The sequence below is a fragment of the Anguilla rostrata genome, chromosome 4 (genome assembly GCF_018555375.3).
Source record: "Anguilla rostrata isolate EN2019 chromosome 4, ASM1855537v3, whole genome shotgun sequence".
Taxonomy (NCBI): Eukaryota; Metazoa; Chordata; class Actinopteri; order Anguilliformes; family Anguillidae; genus Anguilla; species Anguilla rostrata.
Window position 1 is genome coordinate 828,393 of NC_057936.1, and position 21,791 is coordinate 850,183.

Here is a 21,791-nt window from a genome sequence, read left to right on the forward strand (position 1 = left end):
ACAGCATTTTGAAAAACAAAATAATTCTATTTTCGAGGGGAATAGAAAATCAAAGTGTACAAAAAACGGTAAGGCACTTGGCATCACTCTGAAACAGTGCCTTCTGCTTAAAAACTATGAGTACTTTAAAAAGCCCTTCCAGCGACTCAAAATGATGAAGACCGCCTCAGCACATGCACACAGGAAGACACGCTTAAATACGATAATCCAGTCAGGCGACACACGCGTGTGCGTGTCAATTATTCAGGATCGCGCCTTCAGGCTCTCTGCAGGAAACCCTGGAACAGAATCCATCAGTCAGCTGGACACAGGCCAGCAGGAACAGAGACACCACGCAGGTAATACATGTACACACACACACGGGTAACACATGTACACACACACACACAGGTAATACATGTACACACACACACACGGGTAACACATGTACACACACACACACACACACACACACACACAGGAAATACATGTACACACACACACGGGTAACACACGTACACACACACACAGAGATAACACATGTACACACACACACACACACACACACAGGTAACACATGCACACACACACACACACACAGGTAATACATGTACACACACTCACAGGTAACACACACACAAGTAATACATGTACACACTCACAGGTAATACATGTACACACACTCACAGGTAACACACACTCACAGGTAATACATGTACACACACTCACAGTTAACACATGTACACACACACACATAGGTAATACATGTACACACACTCACAGGTAACACATGTACACACACACACACAGGTAATACATGTACACACACTCACAGGTAACACATGTACATACACACACATAGGTAATACTTGTACACACACTCACAGGTAACACATGTACACACACACACAGGTAACACATGTACACACACACCACAGGTATACATGTACACACTCACAGGTACACATGTCACACACACACAGGTAATACATGTACACACACTCACAGGTAACACATGTACACACACACACACAGGTATACATGTACACACACTCACAGGTAACACTGTACACCACCACACACACACACACACCACAGGTAACACATGTACACACACACACATAGGTAATACATGTACACACACTCACAGGTAACACATGTACACACACACACAGGTAACACATGTCACACACACACACACACAGGTAATACATGTACACACACTCACAGGTAACACATGTACACACACACACAACACAGGTAAACATGTACACATCACAGGTAACACAGTACACACACACCACAGGTAATACATGTAACACACATCACAGGTAATACATGTAACACACCTCACAGGTAACACATGTACAACACACATCACAGGTAATACATGTACACACACACCACAGGTATCACAGTACACACACACACACAGGTAATACATTACACACACTCACAGGTAACACATGTACACACACACACAGGTAATCATGTACACACACTCAAGGTAACAATGTACAACACACACAGGTAACACATGTACACACACACACAGGTAATACATGTACACACACTCACAGGTAACACATGTACACACACACACACACACAGGTAACACATGTACACACTCACAGGTAACACATGTACACACACACACTCACAGGTAATACATGTACACACACTCACAGGTAATACATGTACACACACTCACAGGTAACACATTTACACACACACACTCACAGGTAACACATGTACACACTCACAGGTAACACATGTACACACACACACTCACAGGTAATACATGTACACACACACACAGGTAATACATGTACACACACACACACAGGTAATACATGTACACACACTCACAGGTAACACATGTACACACACACACACAGGTAACACATGTACACACACACACACAGGTAATACATGTACACACACTCACAGGTAATACATGTACACACACTCACAGGTAACACATGTACACACACACACAGGTAATACATGTACACACACACACAGGTAACACATGTACACACACACTCACAGGTAATACATGTACACACACTCACAGGTAACACATGTACACACACACACAGGTAATACATGTACACAGACACACAGGTAACACATGTACACACACACACACACACACACACAGGTAATACATGTACACACACACACAGGTAATACATGTACACACACACACAGGTAATACATGTACACACACTCACAGGTAACACATGTACACACACACACACACACACAGGTAACACATGTACACACACACACAGGTAATACATGTACACACACACACACAGGTAATACATGTACACACACTCACAGGTAACACATGTACACACACACACACACAGGTAACACATGTACACACTCACAGGTAACACATGTACACACACACACTCACAGGTAATACATGTACACACACTCACAGGTAACATGTACACACTCACAGGTAACACATGTACACACACACACTCACAGGTAATACATGTACACACATACACAGGTAATACATGTACACACACACACACAGGTAACACATGTACACACTCACAGGTAACACATGTACACACACACACTCACAGGTAATACATGTACACACACTCACAGGTAACACACACTCACAGGTAATACATGTACACACACTCACAGGTAACACACACACAGGTAATACATGTACACACACTCACAGGTAATACATGTACACACTCACAGGTAAGATATGTACACACACTCACAGGTAACACATGTACACACACACACACAGGTAATACATGTACACACACACACAGGTAACACATGTACACACACACACACAGGTAACACATGTACACACACACACAGGTAACACATGTCACACACACACACACACACACAGGTAATACATGTACACACACACACACAGGTAACACATGTACACACACACACACAGGTAACACATGTACACACACACACACACACACACACTCACAGGTAACACATGTACACACTCACAGGTAACACATGTACACACACACACACACACACACACACTCACAGATAACACATGTACACACACACACACAGGTAATACATGTACACACACACTCACAGGTAACACATGTACACACACACACAGGTAATACATGTACACACTCACACATAGGTAATACATGTACACACTCACAGATATGTCTCACTGACAGAAAGCCTGTGAGAGTTCACAGCCAGGAAGCAGTAAAGCGCTTGATTAGGCGCATTACTTACACAGAGCACTGAGCAAATTGATCTGCTCTGCCAATAACGGTGAATTATTCATCGGGCAGAATTTGTCACCAGCGTGTGCGTCTTTATAGAGAAGCAGGGAGGCCTTAATTAAAATGGGAACGAGCTGCACTACAAGTAAGAGAGGACTCAAGGGCACAGGAGAAGCAGGGCCCCACGTAAAGCTCCTGAGATCCATTATCCACACTAAACGTGGGTGCAGCCAATCCAACTGATAATATTTAGCCAGAGAAAAGCTTAACGCCACTTCTTATGAGAGAGCGCTAAAAAAAACACAGATGAACACAGTCTATTAAAGGCATACTAATGAGTATAAGGGACGTATAGAGAGTCTCCCAGCACTGCTTCTGACAAGGAAGTAACTCCCACCCCCACACACCCACACACGTACATGCACACACGCACCCACACACACATACCCATCACACTCATATGCATGCACACACACACACACACACACACACACACACACACACACACCCATCGCACATGTACGCACGCACACACAGACACACGCACAGATAAATAAATAATAACTTGAGTCACGTTAGTAAAGACGGATGAGAGAATATGCCACTGCTGCAGGCTTTTACACTGCAGAAATATACAGCAGGTAGTGTGCATTCCAGCATGCAGCTGGCTTTGTTAGGGTTGACCCAAATCTACACCATGACTCCCTGTGGTGGCTACACTGTGACTCTGTGACTCTCTGTGGTGGCTGCACTGTGACTCTCTGTGGTGGCTGCACTGTGACTCTCTGTGGTGGCTGCACTGTGACTCACTGTGGTGGCTGCACTGTGACTCTCTGTGGTGGCTGCACTGTGACTCTCTGTGGTGGCTACACTGACTCTCTGTGGTGGCTGCTCTGTGACTCTCTGTGGTGGCTGCACTGTGACTCTCTGTGGTGGCTACACTGACTCTCTGTGGTGGCTGCTCTGTGACTCTGTGGTGGCTGCACTGTGACTCACTGTGGTGGCTGCACTGTGACTCTCTGTGGTGGCTACACTGACTCTCTGTGGTGGCTGCACTGTGACTCTCTGTGGTGGCTACACTGACTCTCTGTGGTGGCTGCACTGTGACTCTCTGTGGTGGCTGCACTGTGACTCTCTGTGGTGGCTACACTGACTCTCTGTGGTGGCTGCTCTGTGACTCTGTGGTGGCTGCACTGTGACTCTCTGTGGTGGCTGCACTGTGACTCTCTGTGGTGGCTGCACTGTGACTCTGTGGTGGCTGCACTGTGACTCTGTGGTGGCTGCTCTGTGACTCTGTGGTGGCTGCACTGTGACTCACTGTGGTGGCTGCACTGTGACTCTCTGTGACTAACTGTGGTGGCTGCACTGTGACTCACTGTGACTAACTGTGGTGGCTGCACTGTGACTCTCTGTGACTAACTGTGGTGGCTGCACTGTGACTCTCTGAGACTAACTGTGGTGGATGCACTGTGACTCACTGTGGTGGCTGCTCTGTGACTCTGTGGTGGCTGCTCTGTGACTCTGTGGTGGCTGCACTGTGACTCTCTGAGACTAACTGTGGTGGATGCACTGTGACTCTCTGTGGTGGCTGCACTGTGACTCTCTGTGGTGGCTACAGTGTGACTCTCTGTGGTGGCTGCACTGTGACTCACTGTGACTCTCTGTGGTGGCTGCACTGTGATTAACTGTGGTGGCTGCACTGTGACTCTCTGTGACTAACTGTGGTGGCTGCACTGTGACTCTGTGACTAACTGTGGTGGCTACACTGTGACTCACTGTGGTGGCTGCACTGTGACTCTCTGTGGTGGCTGCACTGTGACTCTCTGTGGTGGCTGCACTGTGACTCACTGTGGTGGCTGCACTGTGACTCTGTGGTGGCTGCTCTGTGACTCACTGTGGTGGCTGCACTGTGACTCTCTGTGACTAACTGTGGTGGCTGCACTGTGACTCTCTGTGACTAACTGTGGTGGCTGCACTGTGACTCTCTGTGGTGGCTACAGTGTGACTCTCTGTGGTGGCTGCACTGTGACTCACTGTGACTCTCTGTGGTGGCTGCACTGTGATTAACTGTGGTGGCTGCACTGTGACTCACTGTGACTCTCTGTGGTGGCTACACTGACTCTCTGTGGTGGCTACACTGACTCTCTGTGGTGGCTGCACTGTGACTCACTGTGACTCCCTCTGATGGCGCAGATGCATTCTAACAGGCCTAATGTAATGACAGGCTTACAGTAACCTAGTTACAGCAACATACCTGTTCCTTTTGGAGTGAATATTATAGTCTGTTTCATCAATTTTTCCTTTTCGTTCTGGGTTTTTTATTTTTTTACTGCAGAACAATGATAGACATTTCAAAATGAAAAGGATATGATGTTCCAAATTTGTGTCCATCTGTAATCTCTTTGAGGGCACCTTTAATTACAGAATTGGACATGAAGTACATTTGTTCTTTTCCAGCTTGCTGCCAGATCACAGAAACACTGTCTGGTTTGGACCAGTAATGATGGTGGTGTTTGTTATTTGTGATACGAAACTAAAGTCACTTCAGAAGAAAAACATTTTACAACAACAACCTCCTGTATATCACCATCAAAAGAAAATTATTTATGAATAGGAAAAATATGAAAGCAATAAATTCGAAGAGTGTTTTGGATGAATCCCGCAGCAGCACTCCAACACATCAAAGAGCACTCCTGTCCTGTGCTTTAGAAAGGTAAGGGCAGAACTTATGCTGTACGTCACTGCTCGGAAAGAAGAGTCACCAGTTCACCAAACCTATAGGAACGTAATGAGTGAATTTGCAGGTATTATACAGAGAAAGCCCTTTCCAGATCTGCACACAGATGCTGCATATTCTCTTTCAATTATGTTTTATGCTAAATAAAACATGAACTTTACTATTCATATTTCTAAAACAGATTATATTAAGAATTATATATATAAATCTGTATACCCTGTTGTTTTGGAAATTGTGCCTGTAGGGTCTATTGCACCATTATGTTATTCTTTCTCTATATTACTTGATCATGAAATATTAATTGCAGCCGTCTGCCTAACTTCAGTCTGGTCAGTAATGACTCCACAGGGGTGGATCTGCACAACGCTCTCACAGAAAGCCCTTTCCACTGCACCCGTAGTCCCAGAGTAACCCATCCCAAACACACTCCTGCCACCTTAAATATTTATACAGTAAATTACCAATGTGTTTATACAAGCCTTAGTTACCACTTCCCATTTAATAATCTCCGGTCGACAGGGCAGTTTATGAAGAACAGAATATTAAACGCAGAGAAAAGCACTTTCTTCAGCTGAGAACCTGACCCACTCCGCTCTGAAGCTGAGAACCTGACCCACTCCGCTCTGAAGCTGAGAACCTGACCCACTCCGCTCTGAAGCTGAGAACCTGACCCACTCCGCTCTGAAGCTGAAAACCTGACCCACTCCGCTCTGAAGCTGAGAACCTGACCCACTCCGCTCTGAAGCTGAGAACCTGACCCACTCCGCTCTGAAGCTGAGAACCTGACCCACTCCGCTCTGAAGCTGAGAACCTGACCCACTCCGCTCTGAAGCTGAGAACCTGACCCACTCCGCTCTGAAGCTGAGAACCTGACCCACTCCGCTCTGAAGCTGAGAACCTGACCCACTCCGCTCTGAAGCTGAGAACCTGACCCACTCCGCTCTGAAGCTGAGAACCTGACCCACTCCGCTCTGAAGCTGAAAACCTGACCCACTCCGCTCTGAAGCTGAGAACCTGACCCACTCCGCTCTGAAGCTGAAAACCTGACCCACTCCGCTCTGAAGCTGAGAACCTGACCCACTCCGCTCTGAAGCTGAGAACCTGACCCACTCCGCTCTGAAGCTGAGAAAACACAAAATTTACAGACCGGCAAGTAAACGCAACAGCTGACACGCAAGCAGAGAGCGTGTCTGCTGGGTAGATACGAAGCAGAGAGCGTGTCTGCTGGGTAGATACGAAGCAGAGAGCGTGTCTGCTGGGTAGATACGAAGCAGAGAGCGTGTCTGCTGGGTAGATACGAAGCAGAGAGCGTGTCTGCTGGGTAGATACAAAGCAGAGAGCGTGTCTGCTGGGTAGATACAAAGCAGAGAGCGTGTCTGCTGGGTAGATACAAAGCAGAGAGCGTGTCTGCTGGGTAGATACAAAGCAGAGAGCGTGTCTGCTGGGTAGATACAAAGCAGAGAGCGTGTCTGCTGGGTAGATACGAAGCAGAGAGCGTGTCTGCTGGGTAGATACGAAGCAGAGAGCGTGTCTGCTGGGTAGATACGAAGCAGAGAGCGTGTCTGCTGGGTAGATACGAAGCAGAGAGCGTGTCTGCTGGGTAGATACGAAGCAGAGAGCGTGTCTGCTGGGTAGATACAAAACAGAGAGCGTGTCCGCTGGGTGGATACAAAGCATGGAGCGTGTCTGCTGGGTAGATACAAAGCAGAGAGTGTGTCTGCTGGGTAGATACAAAGCAGAGAGCGTGTCTGCTGGGTAGATACAAAGCAGAGAGCGTGTCTGCTGGGTAGATACAAAGCAGAGAGTGTGTCTGCTGGGTAGATATTGTCTGCTGGGTAGATACGAAGCAGAGAGCGTGTCTGCTGGGTAGATACAAAGCAGAGAGCGTGTCTGCTGGGTAGATACGAAGCAGAGAGCGTGTCTGCTGGGTAGATACGAAGCAGAGAGCGTGTCTGCTGGGTAGATACGAAGCAGAGAGCGTGTCTGCTGGGTAGATACGAAGCAGAGAGCGTGTCTGCTGGGTAGATACGAAGCAGAGAGCGTGTCTGCTGGGTAGATACAAAGCAGAGAGCGTGTCCGCTGGGTGGATACAAAGCATGGAGCGTGTCTGCTGGGTAGATACAAAGCAGAGAGCGTGTCTGCTGGGTAGATACAAAGCAGAGAGCGTGTCTGCTGGGTAGATACTGTCTGCTGGGTAGATACGAAGCAGAGAGCGTGTCTGCTGGGTAGATACAAAGCAGAGAGCGTGTCTGTTGGGTAGATACAAAGCAGAGAGCGTGTCTGCTGGGTAGATACAAAGCAGAGAGCGTGTCTGCTGGGTAGATACAAAGCAGAGTCTGCTGGGTAGATACAAAGCAGAGAGTGTGTCTGCTGGGTAGATACAAAGCAGAGAGCGTGTGTGCTCGGTAGATACAAAGCAGAGAGCGTGTGTGCTGGGTAGATACAAAGCAGAGGAATGGCTGGGAGCCGTGAAACTGCTCAGACACACAGCCAAAGGTCCTCACAATGCCACGGCTGACCTGACGCACGTGTGTAAGAGGTCCTCACAATGACACGGCGGACCTGACGCACGTGTGTAAGGAGTCCTCACAATGACACGGCTGACCTGACGCACGTGTGTAAGAGGTCCTCACAATGACACGGCTGACCTGACGCACGTGTGTAAGAGGTCCTCACAATGACACGGCTGACCTGACGCACGTGTGTAAGAGGTCCTCACAATGACACGGCTGACCTGACGCACGTGTGTAAGGAGGACGCACACGGGCGTGACTCATGGAGAATGTGCAGTCAGTAGTTATGTGGCCATACACAGATGTTCTTTGGTTAATTGAGCTCATTTTCTTGTTTCAGTGCGAAGGCGTGAAGACTACAAACTGCCCTAAACTCACTACCGCCCGTCCTGAATGTGCAGAGTGACAGCTTTTAAGCAGCTGGACTTTGTGAGGGAGACCATCTTGCACAGTTAACTTCTAATTCATGTTTGGGTGCACAACACCATGTAAAACAAGCCATCAATCTCGGCAAAAAGAACAAACACACTGATACGCCCACGCCAATTCAATACGGTGTGAAATTCTACTGATTATTTTGCTGGATTGCTTACAGCAAAAGTGCTTGGACAAATGTCTTAAAGTGTGAATTAGATGTGTGTACTGTTTTTGGGTATCGTATGGAATGAACACAAACATGGACCTGTGATGAAACACAGAGTTGTAGGCATAAGAACATGAAAACTCTGCCACGAAAATACCCATCATGTGAGGCTGCGGATACATTTCATATTTACATGTGGTTTTAGACCACTCCATGTCCTTGAGTTCAGTGCAAGGGTGGTACTAATATCTTTTATACTGATTTTGTAAAATGCAAAGAACCACTCATTCTGGTCGCATAAATCAGGAAATTGAGAACACTGTACCTGTTGCTGATGACCACAACAGCAGCAACATTGATCATTTATTTGTTGGGCTGCTTGTTTCTGTAATTTGTGACAGGCTTGTGACAGACTCTCCTGAAAAACACATTATCTCTGTGGTTTTTGCATGGCTACGTTCCAGAGAATACAGTCTCCCTGCTAGTTTGATCAAACAGTGGGGGTCAAAAGCCCTGTTAAGTGACTTTTGTTGCGTTTTGTTGGCATCCCGCAGAAACTGATGCAGATTTGAGTCCTCCCGTCTCCTTGGGTGACCCCTACCATTCACACTGCAGTCATCAATCCCATCATTCAGGCTGAACTGCCCTCCCACTCTCCACCAACATGGCCGAGCTGCACTGATGTCATCACTGATCACCCACACTCCACCAACATGGCCGAGCTGCAGTGATGTCATCACTGCTGGCCCACTCTCCACCAACATGGCCAAGCTGTAGTGATGTCATCACTGCTCTCCCTCTCTCCACCAACATGGCCGAGCTGCAGTGATGTCACCACACGGCTGTTTCAGACGCTAACATACCTGACCTGCAGAAGTTCTGCGTAGGCCTCACTGCCCGCCAGAGCGTAGCTGATCCCGATGGAGATGCTGCAAGGACAGAGAGAGACGTCTCACCAGTCAGCCTTCCCTTCCACACAACAATTACCATCCTCCAGCATAAGAGCAATTAGCAACCGCTACTGTTACAGCAATTAGCATTCTCTGCCATTAGAGCAATTAGCATCCTCTACTGCTCACATCTGTGTCAGCGACTGCTCAGCTGCCGACTGAACGAGCACGCTAACATTCAGCGCAGAGCCACAAATAAGATCAGATCTACAGAACAAACAAAATCATTAGGACTGATTTGTGTTCAGGAACTGGAGACAAAGAACACTTTTGGCCCTCTGCTGTTCCTTCACACAAAATGACTGAACACAGCAACAAAAGTGACATTTTCAAACAGCTCAGCCACGAACACAGTATTCATTTTGTACCTTTTTAAAAAACTAAATAATCAATGTAATGTTTTTGCTGATGCTGCTGTTGCTGCTGAATTTTAATCATCGAGGAAGAGAAGTCAAAGCCAACAGGGTTAAGACAGGGAAACGGCGTGGAGATCGCTATCCCATGAACCCCGGGGGCAAAGGGGGAGGGTTTATGGGCGAGAAGATCGGCATTAATCTCCGTGAGGGATCGGCGGGTGCGGGCGCGGATGACAGGGCGATATTAGCGGGTCCGCCGCAAGCCGCGCAGTACTGAAGAGGGAGAGGTGATTGTGACAGTGCGCCATTGATCCAGCCCTAAGCCTCTCCAGCACAATGAAGAGGTTATCGACCCGGGAGGTGTTACTGAAGCCTGTCTAAATGCTGATAACAAGGAGAATTCCATCAGCCGAGAGGCTGCTTCTCCAGCGCAGAACCGCTAACATTACTGCTGCTAACATTACTGCCACTAACAATACCGCTGCTAACATTACTGCCGCTAACAATACCTCTGCAAACATTACCACTGCTAACATTACCTCCACTAATAATACCGCTACTAACATTACCGCCGCTGCTAACATTACTGCCGCTAACATTACCGCTGCTAACATTACCGCTGCTGACATTACAACCGCTAACATTACCTCTGCTAACATTACTGCCGCTAACATTACCGCCGCTAACATTACCGCTGCTAACATTACCGCTGCTAACATTACTGCCGCTAACATTACCACCGCTAACATTACCACCGCTAACATTACCTCCGCTAACAATACCGCTGTTAACATTACCGCTGCTAACATTACTGCCGCTAACATTACCACCGCTGCTAACATTACCTCTGCTAACAATACCTCCGCTAACATTACCTCTGCTAACATTACCACCGCTAACATTACCGCCGCTGCTAACATTACCTCCGCTAACATTACCACCGCTGCTAACATAACTGCCGCTAACAATACCGCTGCTAACATTACCGCCACTAACAATACCGCTGCTAACATTACTGCCGCTAACATTACCACCGCTAACATTACCGCCGCTAACAATACCGCTGCTAACATTACCGTTGCTAACATTACCGCCGCTAACAATACCGCTGTTAACATTACCGCCGCTAACAATACTGCTGCTAACTTTACCACCGCTAACATCAGCACTGCTAACATTAGCGCCGCGGATCACCACCAACAATACCACTGTAGATCGTTATGAACCCATTAGTACAGCCGCTCACAAGTTCTGTTTTCTGTCCTCCAAACACTGTGTGTGTTTACATCATCCCTCTGAAGGCCTTTCAGCTTGTTTTTGTGTTTGTTCACATACTTTAAAAAATAAATTTTATATATATATATATATGAAACAGGCCAAAGCTGCATTGGCAGAGGAAAAAAAATTTCTTTCAGTCCTTTCAAAACCCTCGTCTTCTAATCTTACTCATGCATTTTATTTTTTATGATGGCAACAAAAAAGTAACTTTGCGACTCAAACGATAACTCAGTTACTGTGGGAAGAGCAGGAAGCAGTGAAGTCCTGAAACAGGTTGGGCTGAAGGAGGTCCTGTTTAAAAGCAGAAGTAAAGGAAGCAGAGATCATTATGCAGATGAGGGATATAAATAGCGGCTGGTAGAGAGCGCAGTCAGCTGATAAACGGCGACGCGCGGTACATAATGCAGCAGACCGGGCGGCCGTCTCTCCACGAGAGGGGTGTGTCGCGTGTGTGTGTGGGGGGGCAGGGGGGGGGGGGGGGGGTGGAGGGGGGGACTGTTCATTGTGGCAGGGGTGACATTTCGCACAGAAATACCGTTTCTACGTGGGAAGCACAGGGGGCGCTGTCTGGGTGAATAAAGCACTCTTATCGCTGCAGTCCCACGTGGCCACGCCCCCTCTCGCCCTTGGGGGGGGGGGGGCTGCGGGCTCAGATATCCTGAGCCCGTGCCTTCATTAACCTTTGCGCCATTATTAAAACGCTGCGGACAGCCCCCCCCCATGCCCAGCGGGGCTGGCCACGCTGACATTTTAGGATCCCCCCCCTCGCCCGACATGCGTCATCCGCCTGCCAGGCTTCCCAGAATCCCCTGGGGCTGTACAGTACCACTGCAGAGGGGTGGCGCTCAGGCAAGTTAACCCTTCAACTGCCGAGAGTAAAATAAAACATGCGAGTGTGATGTTGGGTTTCCTGCTTTACAGCACAGGCTGTTACTGAAGCCTGTCTAAATGCTGATAACAAGCTTTACAGCACAGGCTCAAGTCCAAGCAATCGCATACATACCTGCAACCGACATCATATACACGTCCCTGACCACATGCAATTAATCTACACCTTTAAATACAACCTCACGGGACCACATGAGTGTTTTTCAGTGATGTGAAGGGACTGAAGCCAGGCCTGGATATTTCAGCACACTTACAGAATTAGATACTCCTGCTGATCCCAGAAAAGTTTCAATGAAACAAGTGAACCAAAATGTACAATCAAATTATAAGAAGAAAAAAAACTGATTTCAGAATATTGTTTTTTCACATCATTCTGTCATACTGCCTGTAATCTGCAGGAATGTCACTGTTTAAAGTGAGGTCCGCTTACAGAGCTGTGCAGTAAATCAGCACTAAGCCTTCAGGGGGCTTTACCTTTCTTAAAATTATTACAACAGATCTCAGGACACAGCAAAGCAAAAATATTTTAAAACAATGCAGGATAATAGAAGTTTGAAAAAAACTTAACATGGAGGTCTTTAAAGTTCTCTTATAATTTATTTTTATCGAACTGCCTCAAAACAATAATCCGTTATTTGTTTCTGAAGATTAACTGTAAAATGCATTGACAGAATCTTAATATTCTGTGAAGCTACCATTTAAAAGTGCGTGTAACACCGATACTCAAATATTATGCTCTCCTTTTTAATCATAGGTTAATCTGGCAAACATCCACTCTATAAAAAGTTCATCTTTTGTTCCTTTTGTAGAATATTGTCAGAGGCTTTAGTTATTCACAATACATTTCCCCTGAAAAGACTTGTGAAGCCTTAAATGCATTTAACAATGTGCACAGAGCCCACTGTGCTACTTTAATGACCGACTCTGCGCTCCCCACAGCCACCGAGTGCAATTTATTCTTCCTCTGGCCGATGCCAGAGATTTCCTTTTCCCTCTCGAATGTGGAGGGCTTGGATCGGACCGCCCAGCGTGTTCTACAGCACCGCGCCATATGCTCAGAACAGAACCGGGGCTTCGGGCTGTTGCGGGGAATAGATCTGCGTGGCGAGCTACCCAGCTCCTGCCAGGGCACCTTTAATTAACAGCTTAAGCGGGTGACCCGTCGCTGATGCAGTGCCAGCTCGGAGAGGGGACGCATCCTGGCACCGCACCAACGGCAGGGGGCAGGGTGCCAGTCTGCAATGCCACCTCCCGCAGAAGTGCCCTTCCCGCGGCCTGGACCGGGCGCACAGAGAACCGCGACCCACTCCCCCCGCTCGGGCGTCTCCGAACCCCTTTCTGAAACGCACTCAAGCAAAACAACCTTGAATAAAACAATCCCTTTTTTTTAAATGAACTAGAAAGACAGCGCAGTTTCTGTCTGGCTTCGTTCTCTGCCTGCTGTTTCCTTAACTGAAGCAATGCCGTTTTACTGGCGGGCACAACAAGTTTACCAAATGAAATGCCCCCCCCCCACCCCACATCAAAGTCTGAGCGCTGTGGGCAAACACAGCTGCGTCCCGCAGGGTGTAAATCATTAAATAAGGCAGCAAATTAAGCGCAAAGCCTGTGCAGCGTGACCCAAATCAGATGTTACATGCATGTCCTCTGGGTGTGTGCATGCCTAATCTCACAGATAAAACACACAGATGACAGACAGACGAAAGGTCAGATCTCCTCCCCTCAGACCGGCTCCAGCGCTAAATAAGGGCATCGGAGCTGGAGGCTCTTCCTGCCGCGAGCGTTTCCTGTGTGTTTATGAGGGGAAATCAGACGCACACAAGCAGTGCATGGATGCATGCGTGTGTGTGTGTCAATGCACGGCAGTGTGAAGGCTTGAGCTGCAGCTACACTACATGACTAAAAGTATGTGGACACCTGACATCCAACTCTCATCCAAAATTATGGGCATTAATACGGAGTTGGTCCACCCTTTGCTGGTATATCATCCTCCACTCTTCTGGGAAGGCTTTATACTAGATATTGGAGCACTGCTGCAGGGATTTGCTTCCATTCAGCCAGAACAGCATTAATGAGGTCGAGCACTGATTGGGCGATTAGGGCTGACTCACAGTTGGCTTTCCAACTGATCCCAAAGGTGCTGGATGGGGTTGAGATCAGGCCTGCTCTATCTGCAGTGGAGCTCTATCTGCACTACAGCTCTATCTGCAGTGCAGCTCTATCTGCACTGCAACTCTATCTACAGTGGAGCTCTATCTGCAGTGCTGCTCTATCTGCAGTGGAGCTCTATCTGCAGTGGAGCTCTATCTGCAGTGCTGCTCTATCTGCAGTGCAGTGGAGCTCTACCTGCAGTGCTGCTCTATGCAGTGCAGTGGAGCTCTACCTGCAGTGCTGCTCTATCTGCAGTGCAGCTCTATCTGCAGTGGAGCTCTATCTGCAGTGCAGTGGCGCTCTACCTGCAGTGCTGCTCTATCTGCAGTGGAGCTCTAATTGCAGTGGAGCTCTGGCAGTTGTTATTGGTGTAAAGGGGGAAGGTGACGAATGGAACTGCAGCTGACAGAGAAGTAAGCCCATGAAAAATGAGCATTACTAGGATGATGTGTGATAAAAAACCACAGTAGGGAGGGAGGCAGGAGAGAGGAGGAGTGAGGGGGAGGGAGGGGGGAGGAAGGTCTCTTACAGCAATGATGGGGGTGGATGGGGGGTTGAGAGGGAGGTGGTGGTGCTTATTAAGGCAGAAATCTTTCACTGCCAACCTGGAAACCTGAAATGGCAGGAGAAGCAGCGGCTATCAGGAGAGCCAGCTCTCTGAGAGACAGACTGCACACATCTCTAACTGCACAGCGCTCTAACTGCACAGCATTCTAACTGCACACATCTCTAACTGCACAGCGCTCTAACTGCACAGCACTCTAACTGCACAGCACTCTAACTGCACAGCGCTCTAACTGCACAGCACTCTAACTGCACAGCGCTCTAACTGCACAGCGCTCTAACTGCACAGCACTCTAACTGCACAGCACTAACTGCACAGCGCTCTAACTGCACAGCGTACTGTCCATCTGCACAGCACTCTAACTGCACATCGCACTGTCCATCTGCACACATCTCTAACTGCACAGCGCACTAACTGCACAGCGCTGTCATCTGCACATCCTAACTGCACAGCACTGTCATCTGCACAGCACTCTAACTGCACAGCGCACTGTCCATCTGCACACATCTCTAACTGCACAGCGCACTGTCCATCTGCACAGAACTCTAACTGCACAGCGCACTGTCCATCTGCACAGCACTCTAACTGCACAGCGCACTGTCCATCTGCACACATCTCTAACTGCACAGCGCACTAACTGCACAGCGCACTGTCCATCTGCACACATCTCTAACTGCACAGCGCACTGTCCATCTGCACACATCTCTAACTGCACCAGCACTGTTCATTTGCACACGTCTCTAATTTATATTTCCAGCTCTTCTATCTGACAGCACTATTTCAGTCTTATTTCTGCCTGATTACAGTCATTTCTCTTATTGCTAAACGCTTGAGCCCCGAATGGGGCACTAAAATTTTTTATTTTTTTAAAGTCATAAATTATACATAAATAATAACAATGTTTGGGGTGGAGATACCTCTTCTCTGTGCCACTTGTTTTTAAAATATTTTACTCGCTCTCTTTGTCCCAGTTCCATCATCGCATGTCCTCTTGCTCCGGGGCAAAGTCTGGAATTTTAAAGAGGCAAAAATGTCGAGGAAGCTCCCTGAGTCTTAAACAGGCCGAGCAGAACAGAAATATAGGCACTTAGACAACAGCCTGAAGACACTCCTCCACCTGCTAATACCCTCTACCAGCTAATACCCCTCCACCTGCTAATACCCCTCCACCTGCTAATACCCTCTACCAGCTAATACCCCTCCACCTGCTAATACCCCTCTACCAGCTAATACACCTCCACCTGCTAATACCCCTCCACCTACTAATACCCCTCCACCTGCTAATACCCCTCCACCTGCTAATACCCCCTCTACCAGCCAATACACCTCCACCTGCTAATACCCCCTCCACCTACTAATACCTCCTCCACCTGCTAATACCCCCTCCACCTGCTAACACCCTCTCCACCAGCTAATACCCTCTACCAGCTAATACCCCTCCACCTGCTAATACTCTCTACCTGCTAATACCCTCCACCTGCTAATACCCTCTGCCAGCCAACACCCCTCCACCTGCTAATACCCCCTCTACCAGCTAATACCCCCTCCACCTGCTAATACCCCCTCCACCTGCTAATACCCTCCACCTGCTAATACCCTCTACCAGCTAATACCTCTCTACCTGCTAATACCCTCCACCTGCTAATACCCTCTGCCAGCCAACACCCCTCCACCTGCTAATACCCCCTCTACCAGCTAATACCCCCTCCACCTGCTAATACCTCTCCACCTGCTAATACCCCTCTACCTGCTAATACCCTCTGCCAGCCAACACCCCTCCACCTGCTAATACCCTCTACCAGCTAATACACCTCCACCTGCTAATACCCCCTCCACCTGCTAATACCCTCTACCAGCTAATACCTCTCCACCTGCTCATACCCCCTCCACCTGCTAATACCCTCTACCTGCTAATACCTCTCCACCTGCTCATACCCTCCACCTGCTAATACCCTCTGCCAGCCAACACCCCTCCACCTGCTAATACCCCCTCTACCAGCTAATACACCTCCACCTGCTAATACCCCCTCCACCAGCTAATACCCCTCCACCTGTTAATACCCCTACACCTGTAAGCACCCCATTCACCTGCAGAGCAGGGTATGCACTCAAAGCTCAGTTTGCGCAGAAATCAAGCGGACAGTAAAAGAGTTGGTAAGGAGTTTAGCATAGATAAGGTAAGTTTAGGCCAAATCAAACCCATAGCCTCGTTAGCAAGACATCTGGGCTAATTAAATTCTGCACAACACTGCCAGGCTCATTGTGCTGGTTCAGGTCATGGCTAATCTATACATCTCAGTGAGCGAGACTGACACACTACTCTGCCCTCAGTACCGCACAACGGGGGGTGGAGGGGGTGTGGGGGAGCGTCAAACCCCCCCCCCCCCGCCAAACACACCGCTTATCCCATCACAGCAGTATTCGCTCCAGAGGCTCCCTGAGCTCAGCGCTGCAGCAGGGGATTGTGGGTCTCGGGCTGGGCCCTGAGAAGGTGACAGGCCGCTGTCCCACCCAGAGTGAGTTATGGCTATACTCAATCATCAGCCCCCCCCTCCCGAAACACAACCCCCCAGCACTGTCCTTCACCTCATTCTGTCCTCTCTTACTCCACGCTGTTCCTCTCATCCTCTCTCAGTTTTCACTCTTTTGCTTTTGTTTGCCGGGTGGCTCAGTAATCACAGCTCATCACACTCAAAAATGCAAAGAGGAAAAGGAAAACAGGAGAAAAGAGGAAAACAGGAGAAAAGATGAAAACAGGAAAAAAGAGGAAGACAGGAGAAAAGAGGAAAACAGGAGAAAAGAGGGAGACAGGAGAAAAGAGGAAGACAGGTTGTGCTGTAACTGTGTGAGCTCTGCTCCCCATGGCACAGCAGTTTGGGAAGAAGGTTGCAGGCTCACATCCCAGCTGGGGCACTTCCGCTGTGCTGTGATACACACCCGAGCTAATACATCATCATATGAAAAAGTGCACACTATGCAAGTCACCTGGGTTATGGCATCCACGGAAAGGAAAGATAAAGTAACGCTGGACAGGCTGAGTGAATTCACATTTAATCCTGTCCAGTTTACACAAATACAGCATATTTATCAGAGGTCTGGTAAATTATATTTCAGCACCCTGTCTTACCAAGAGACACAAAAATAATGAAAATATAAATAAAATGGATATTTACTGAAGCAGTTCAGCATGTGTAACTTCGCTGAAGAGTACAACAGCAGAGCCACCGCCACTGAGCCTAAAAATAAAAGCCCACCCCTACACAATATATCACCACCAAGACACGACAACAAACACCGATATACACCTACGACACACACAATCACAATGATACTCATCACACACCATACGACACGACAACAATCACAACGATACTCACACCATACGACACAACAACAATCACAACGATACTCATCACACACCATACGACACGACAACAATCACAATGACACTCATCACACACCATACGACACGACAACAATCACAATGATACTCATCACAACCATCGACACACAACATCACAACGATACTCTATCACACCATACGACACGACAACAATCACAACGATACTCATCACACACCATACGACACGACAACAATCACAACGATACTCATCACACACCATACGACACGACAACAATCACAACGATACTCATCACACACCATACGACACGACAACAATCACAACGATACTCATCACACACCATAGGACACCACGTCTGGATGGAAGGGCAGGAGCTCTGATGACTGCAGCAGGCTGCTTATGAGAAACCATGGAAACGGGACTCACAACTGGAAGAGCAGGATGAAGTTGAAGGCGTGGCTCATGCGCTTGCTGAGGAAGAGGAGGCCCAGGACGTGAAGGTTGGGTTCCGGCTCCTTCTCCAAGGTCTTGTCAGCGACGCCCCTCTGCAGCAAACCTCTGTCTGAAAGTCAGGCAGGACAGGGTCACTCACAGGTACGCAACCACACACCTCAACACCTGGGCACTCAACACAAACACCTCAACATCTGGGTACTGAACACAAACACCTCAGCACCTGGGGACTGAACACACTCACCTCAACACCTGGGTACTGAACACACACCTCAACACCTGGACACTGAATACACAAACGCCTCAGCACCTGGATACTGAACACACACACGTCAACACCTGGGTACTGAACACACACACCTCAACACCTGGGTACCGAACATGAGCATCTCAACACCTGGATACTGAACACAAACACCTCAAACCCCATAATGTTCATATGTACAGGTATACCTTCTACATTTACCTGGACAGAGTCACTTAAGTACAGTACAGAGGACAGAATTCACGTGGCGATAGTCGCTATAGTCTACAGGTTAGACGGAAGTCATTAAGGCAACCAGGGGATTCAGAGGGTAACCCCTCCCACTCTGAGTGTGACGGCCAGTGGATTTCACATAATGGTATGGATTCAGACGTGTAAATAAAAGTCCTTTTCTCTGACAGGTCTTCAGTGCAGCGTCTCACTCTCCTTTCGAGCGTTAGGCCTCTACACCACCATTTTACAGCAGAGAGAGAGAGCGGGAGAGAGACAGAGAGAGGGACAGAGAGCGGGAGAGCGGGAGAGAGAGAATGAGAGGGAGAGTGGGAGAGAGAGTGGGAAAGACAGCAACAGAGAGAGAGGGACAGAGAGCAGAGTCACTCGGTATCCTACACACAGTCCTGAAATCTACACTACAAGCTGCAGCCGAGCCGAACCCTCGCTGAAAAGGTTCAAATCTGCTCGGCTGAAAATGAGGCCTCTTTTTCTGCCAGTACATTATATTCAGAAGTAAGCTAGACTCACTGCACATGAGACGGCACATCACATCTGTAAATAACGTGGGGCTGAGTTAAAGCTGCTCTGTGCCTCCCGCTGGGCTCACAGAGACTCCGAGCCCGGGGCTGGACTGACAGGGATGTGTAAACTCCTGAACACGCAGACATTGTGTTCACCTCCAACAGCATCAAAAGGAAACCTTCACTACTTCACAAATCTGTGTGAACACCAAACCAGTTTTTTACTTCTTTATAGCATTGAAGTGCTCACACACACACATGCACACACACACGCGCACGCACACACACGCGCGCGCGCGCACACACACACACGCACGCACACACACGCACGCACACGCAGGCACACACGCACACACACACACACGCACACACGCACACAAAACTTAATTCCTTACGGCACCTGAAGTTTGCACCTTCTATTGAAACAGAACTTCGGTGCTGTCAGTCCAGCAGGCCTGGGCGGAATGAAGACGAGGCTGACAGCTCTGAACCACGCCGAGTTTAGACTACTGTACCGCCAGCGTGAGAGCGACAGCGGAACATTCTGGAAGTGGAAGGCAATATCATTAATTTCTCAGAAGCACCCATCTGCCGCGCAGGAGACAGCCAAGTAATTAAGACGGAAAAGAAGCGCGATTCTCACACCTGTCACGGACGGCGTTCCGCTCGCGCTCCGATGAGAGCAGGACCGGGGGAAGAGACGGCAGCGCAAAGATGACATTACACCGCGCACTTAGCTTCTAATGAAAGCAGAACAGAGAGAGCAGGCAGGAGGCCTAACCCCCCCCCCCCCATTCAGCATGAAACAGGCAGGAGGCCTTACACACACACACACACACACACACACACAAACACACACCTGACCCCCCACTCAGCACGAAACAGGCACAAAGCCTTACACACACAGACCAGACCCCCCCCCCCCCCCATTCAGCACGAAACAGGCAGGAGGCCTTACACACACAGACCAGACTCCCCCCCCCACTCAGCACAAAACAGGCAAGAGGCCTTACACACACACACCTTACCCCCCTATTCAGCACAAAACAGGCAGGAGGCCTTACACACACAGACCAGCCCCCCCCCCCCCCCTCAGCACAAAACAGCCAGGAGGCCTTACACACACAGACCTGACCCCCCAATTCAGCACTGCACAGCAGCACTGCACAGCTCACAGTATAGAGATGTGTCATGTCATGGTGTGAGACTGGTGACACGATGAACTTCAAAATACAGCAGGAATTACAACTGATACTATGACGCAAATGTTTATGCGGCATTAAATGTTTTTCACTTTTTTTCACACAGTTATGTTAAAAACAGAAATAGATATTTGAGCTCTGCTGTGTCGTTATCAGCATTAGACACCGCGGCTCTTTTCCAAGAAGAAGACCCAATGTCCTTTCCCCCCCAGATTTACTGGAAAACCAAAAACTTTAAATGTGAAAAAGTATGTGTCAACCTATTACTGTACCTCTAAAAACTTTCTGAAAAGAAAAACATATCCTTTGAATGGAATACTAACACACGTACGCACTTTCACAAACACTGTTCTGTAGTTTGGTTACAGCACAGGCTCTTTGGCTTCTTTTCTCTTAAAATCTTAATGTTCAAATATACAATCCTTCTGACAACATGTTAAATCATCTTTACAATTCTTGACAAGAAACAAACACGTCAGACAAAAGAAGTCATAAGCCACGTGCCACGAGAGACG

At 48.2% G+C, this 21,791-nt stretch overlaps 1 protein-coding gene across 6 annotated transcripts in view; it reads right to left on the reverse strand.

The window, feature by feature from the left end:
* si:ch211-51h4.2 (uncharacterized) overlaps positions 1-21,791 on the reverse strand; it is a 122,457-nt gene that overhangs the window by 79,171 nt on the left and 21,495 nt on the right. For 5 of the 6 annotated variants that reach the window (XR_010329346.1, XM_064329980.1, XM_064329978.1 and 2 more), the window contains 2 exons: positions 19,049-19,184; positions 9,936-10,001 (listed from right to left, as the gene is read on the reverse strand). Coding sequence is in view for 5 of the 6 variants with exons in the window: in XM_064329980.1 (XP_064186050.1) it covers positions 9,936-10,001; positions 19,049-19,184 (202 nt within the window). In the remaining variant the exon portion in view is untranslated. The remainder of the gene's footprint in view (positions 1-9,935; positions 10,002-19,048; positions 19,185-21,791) is intronic. The other variant, XM_064329979.1, reaches the window with a different exon arrangement.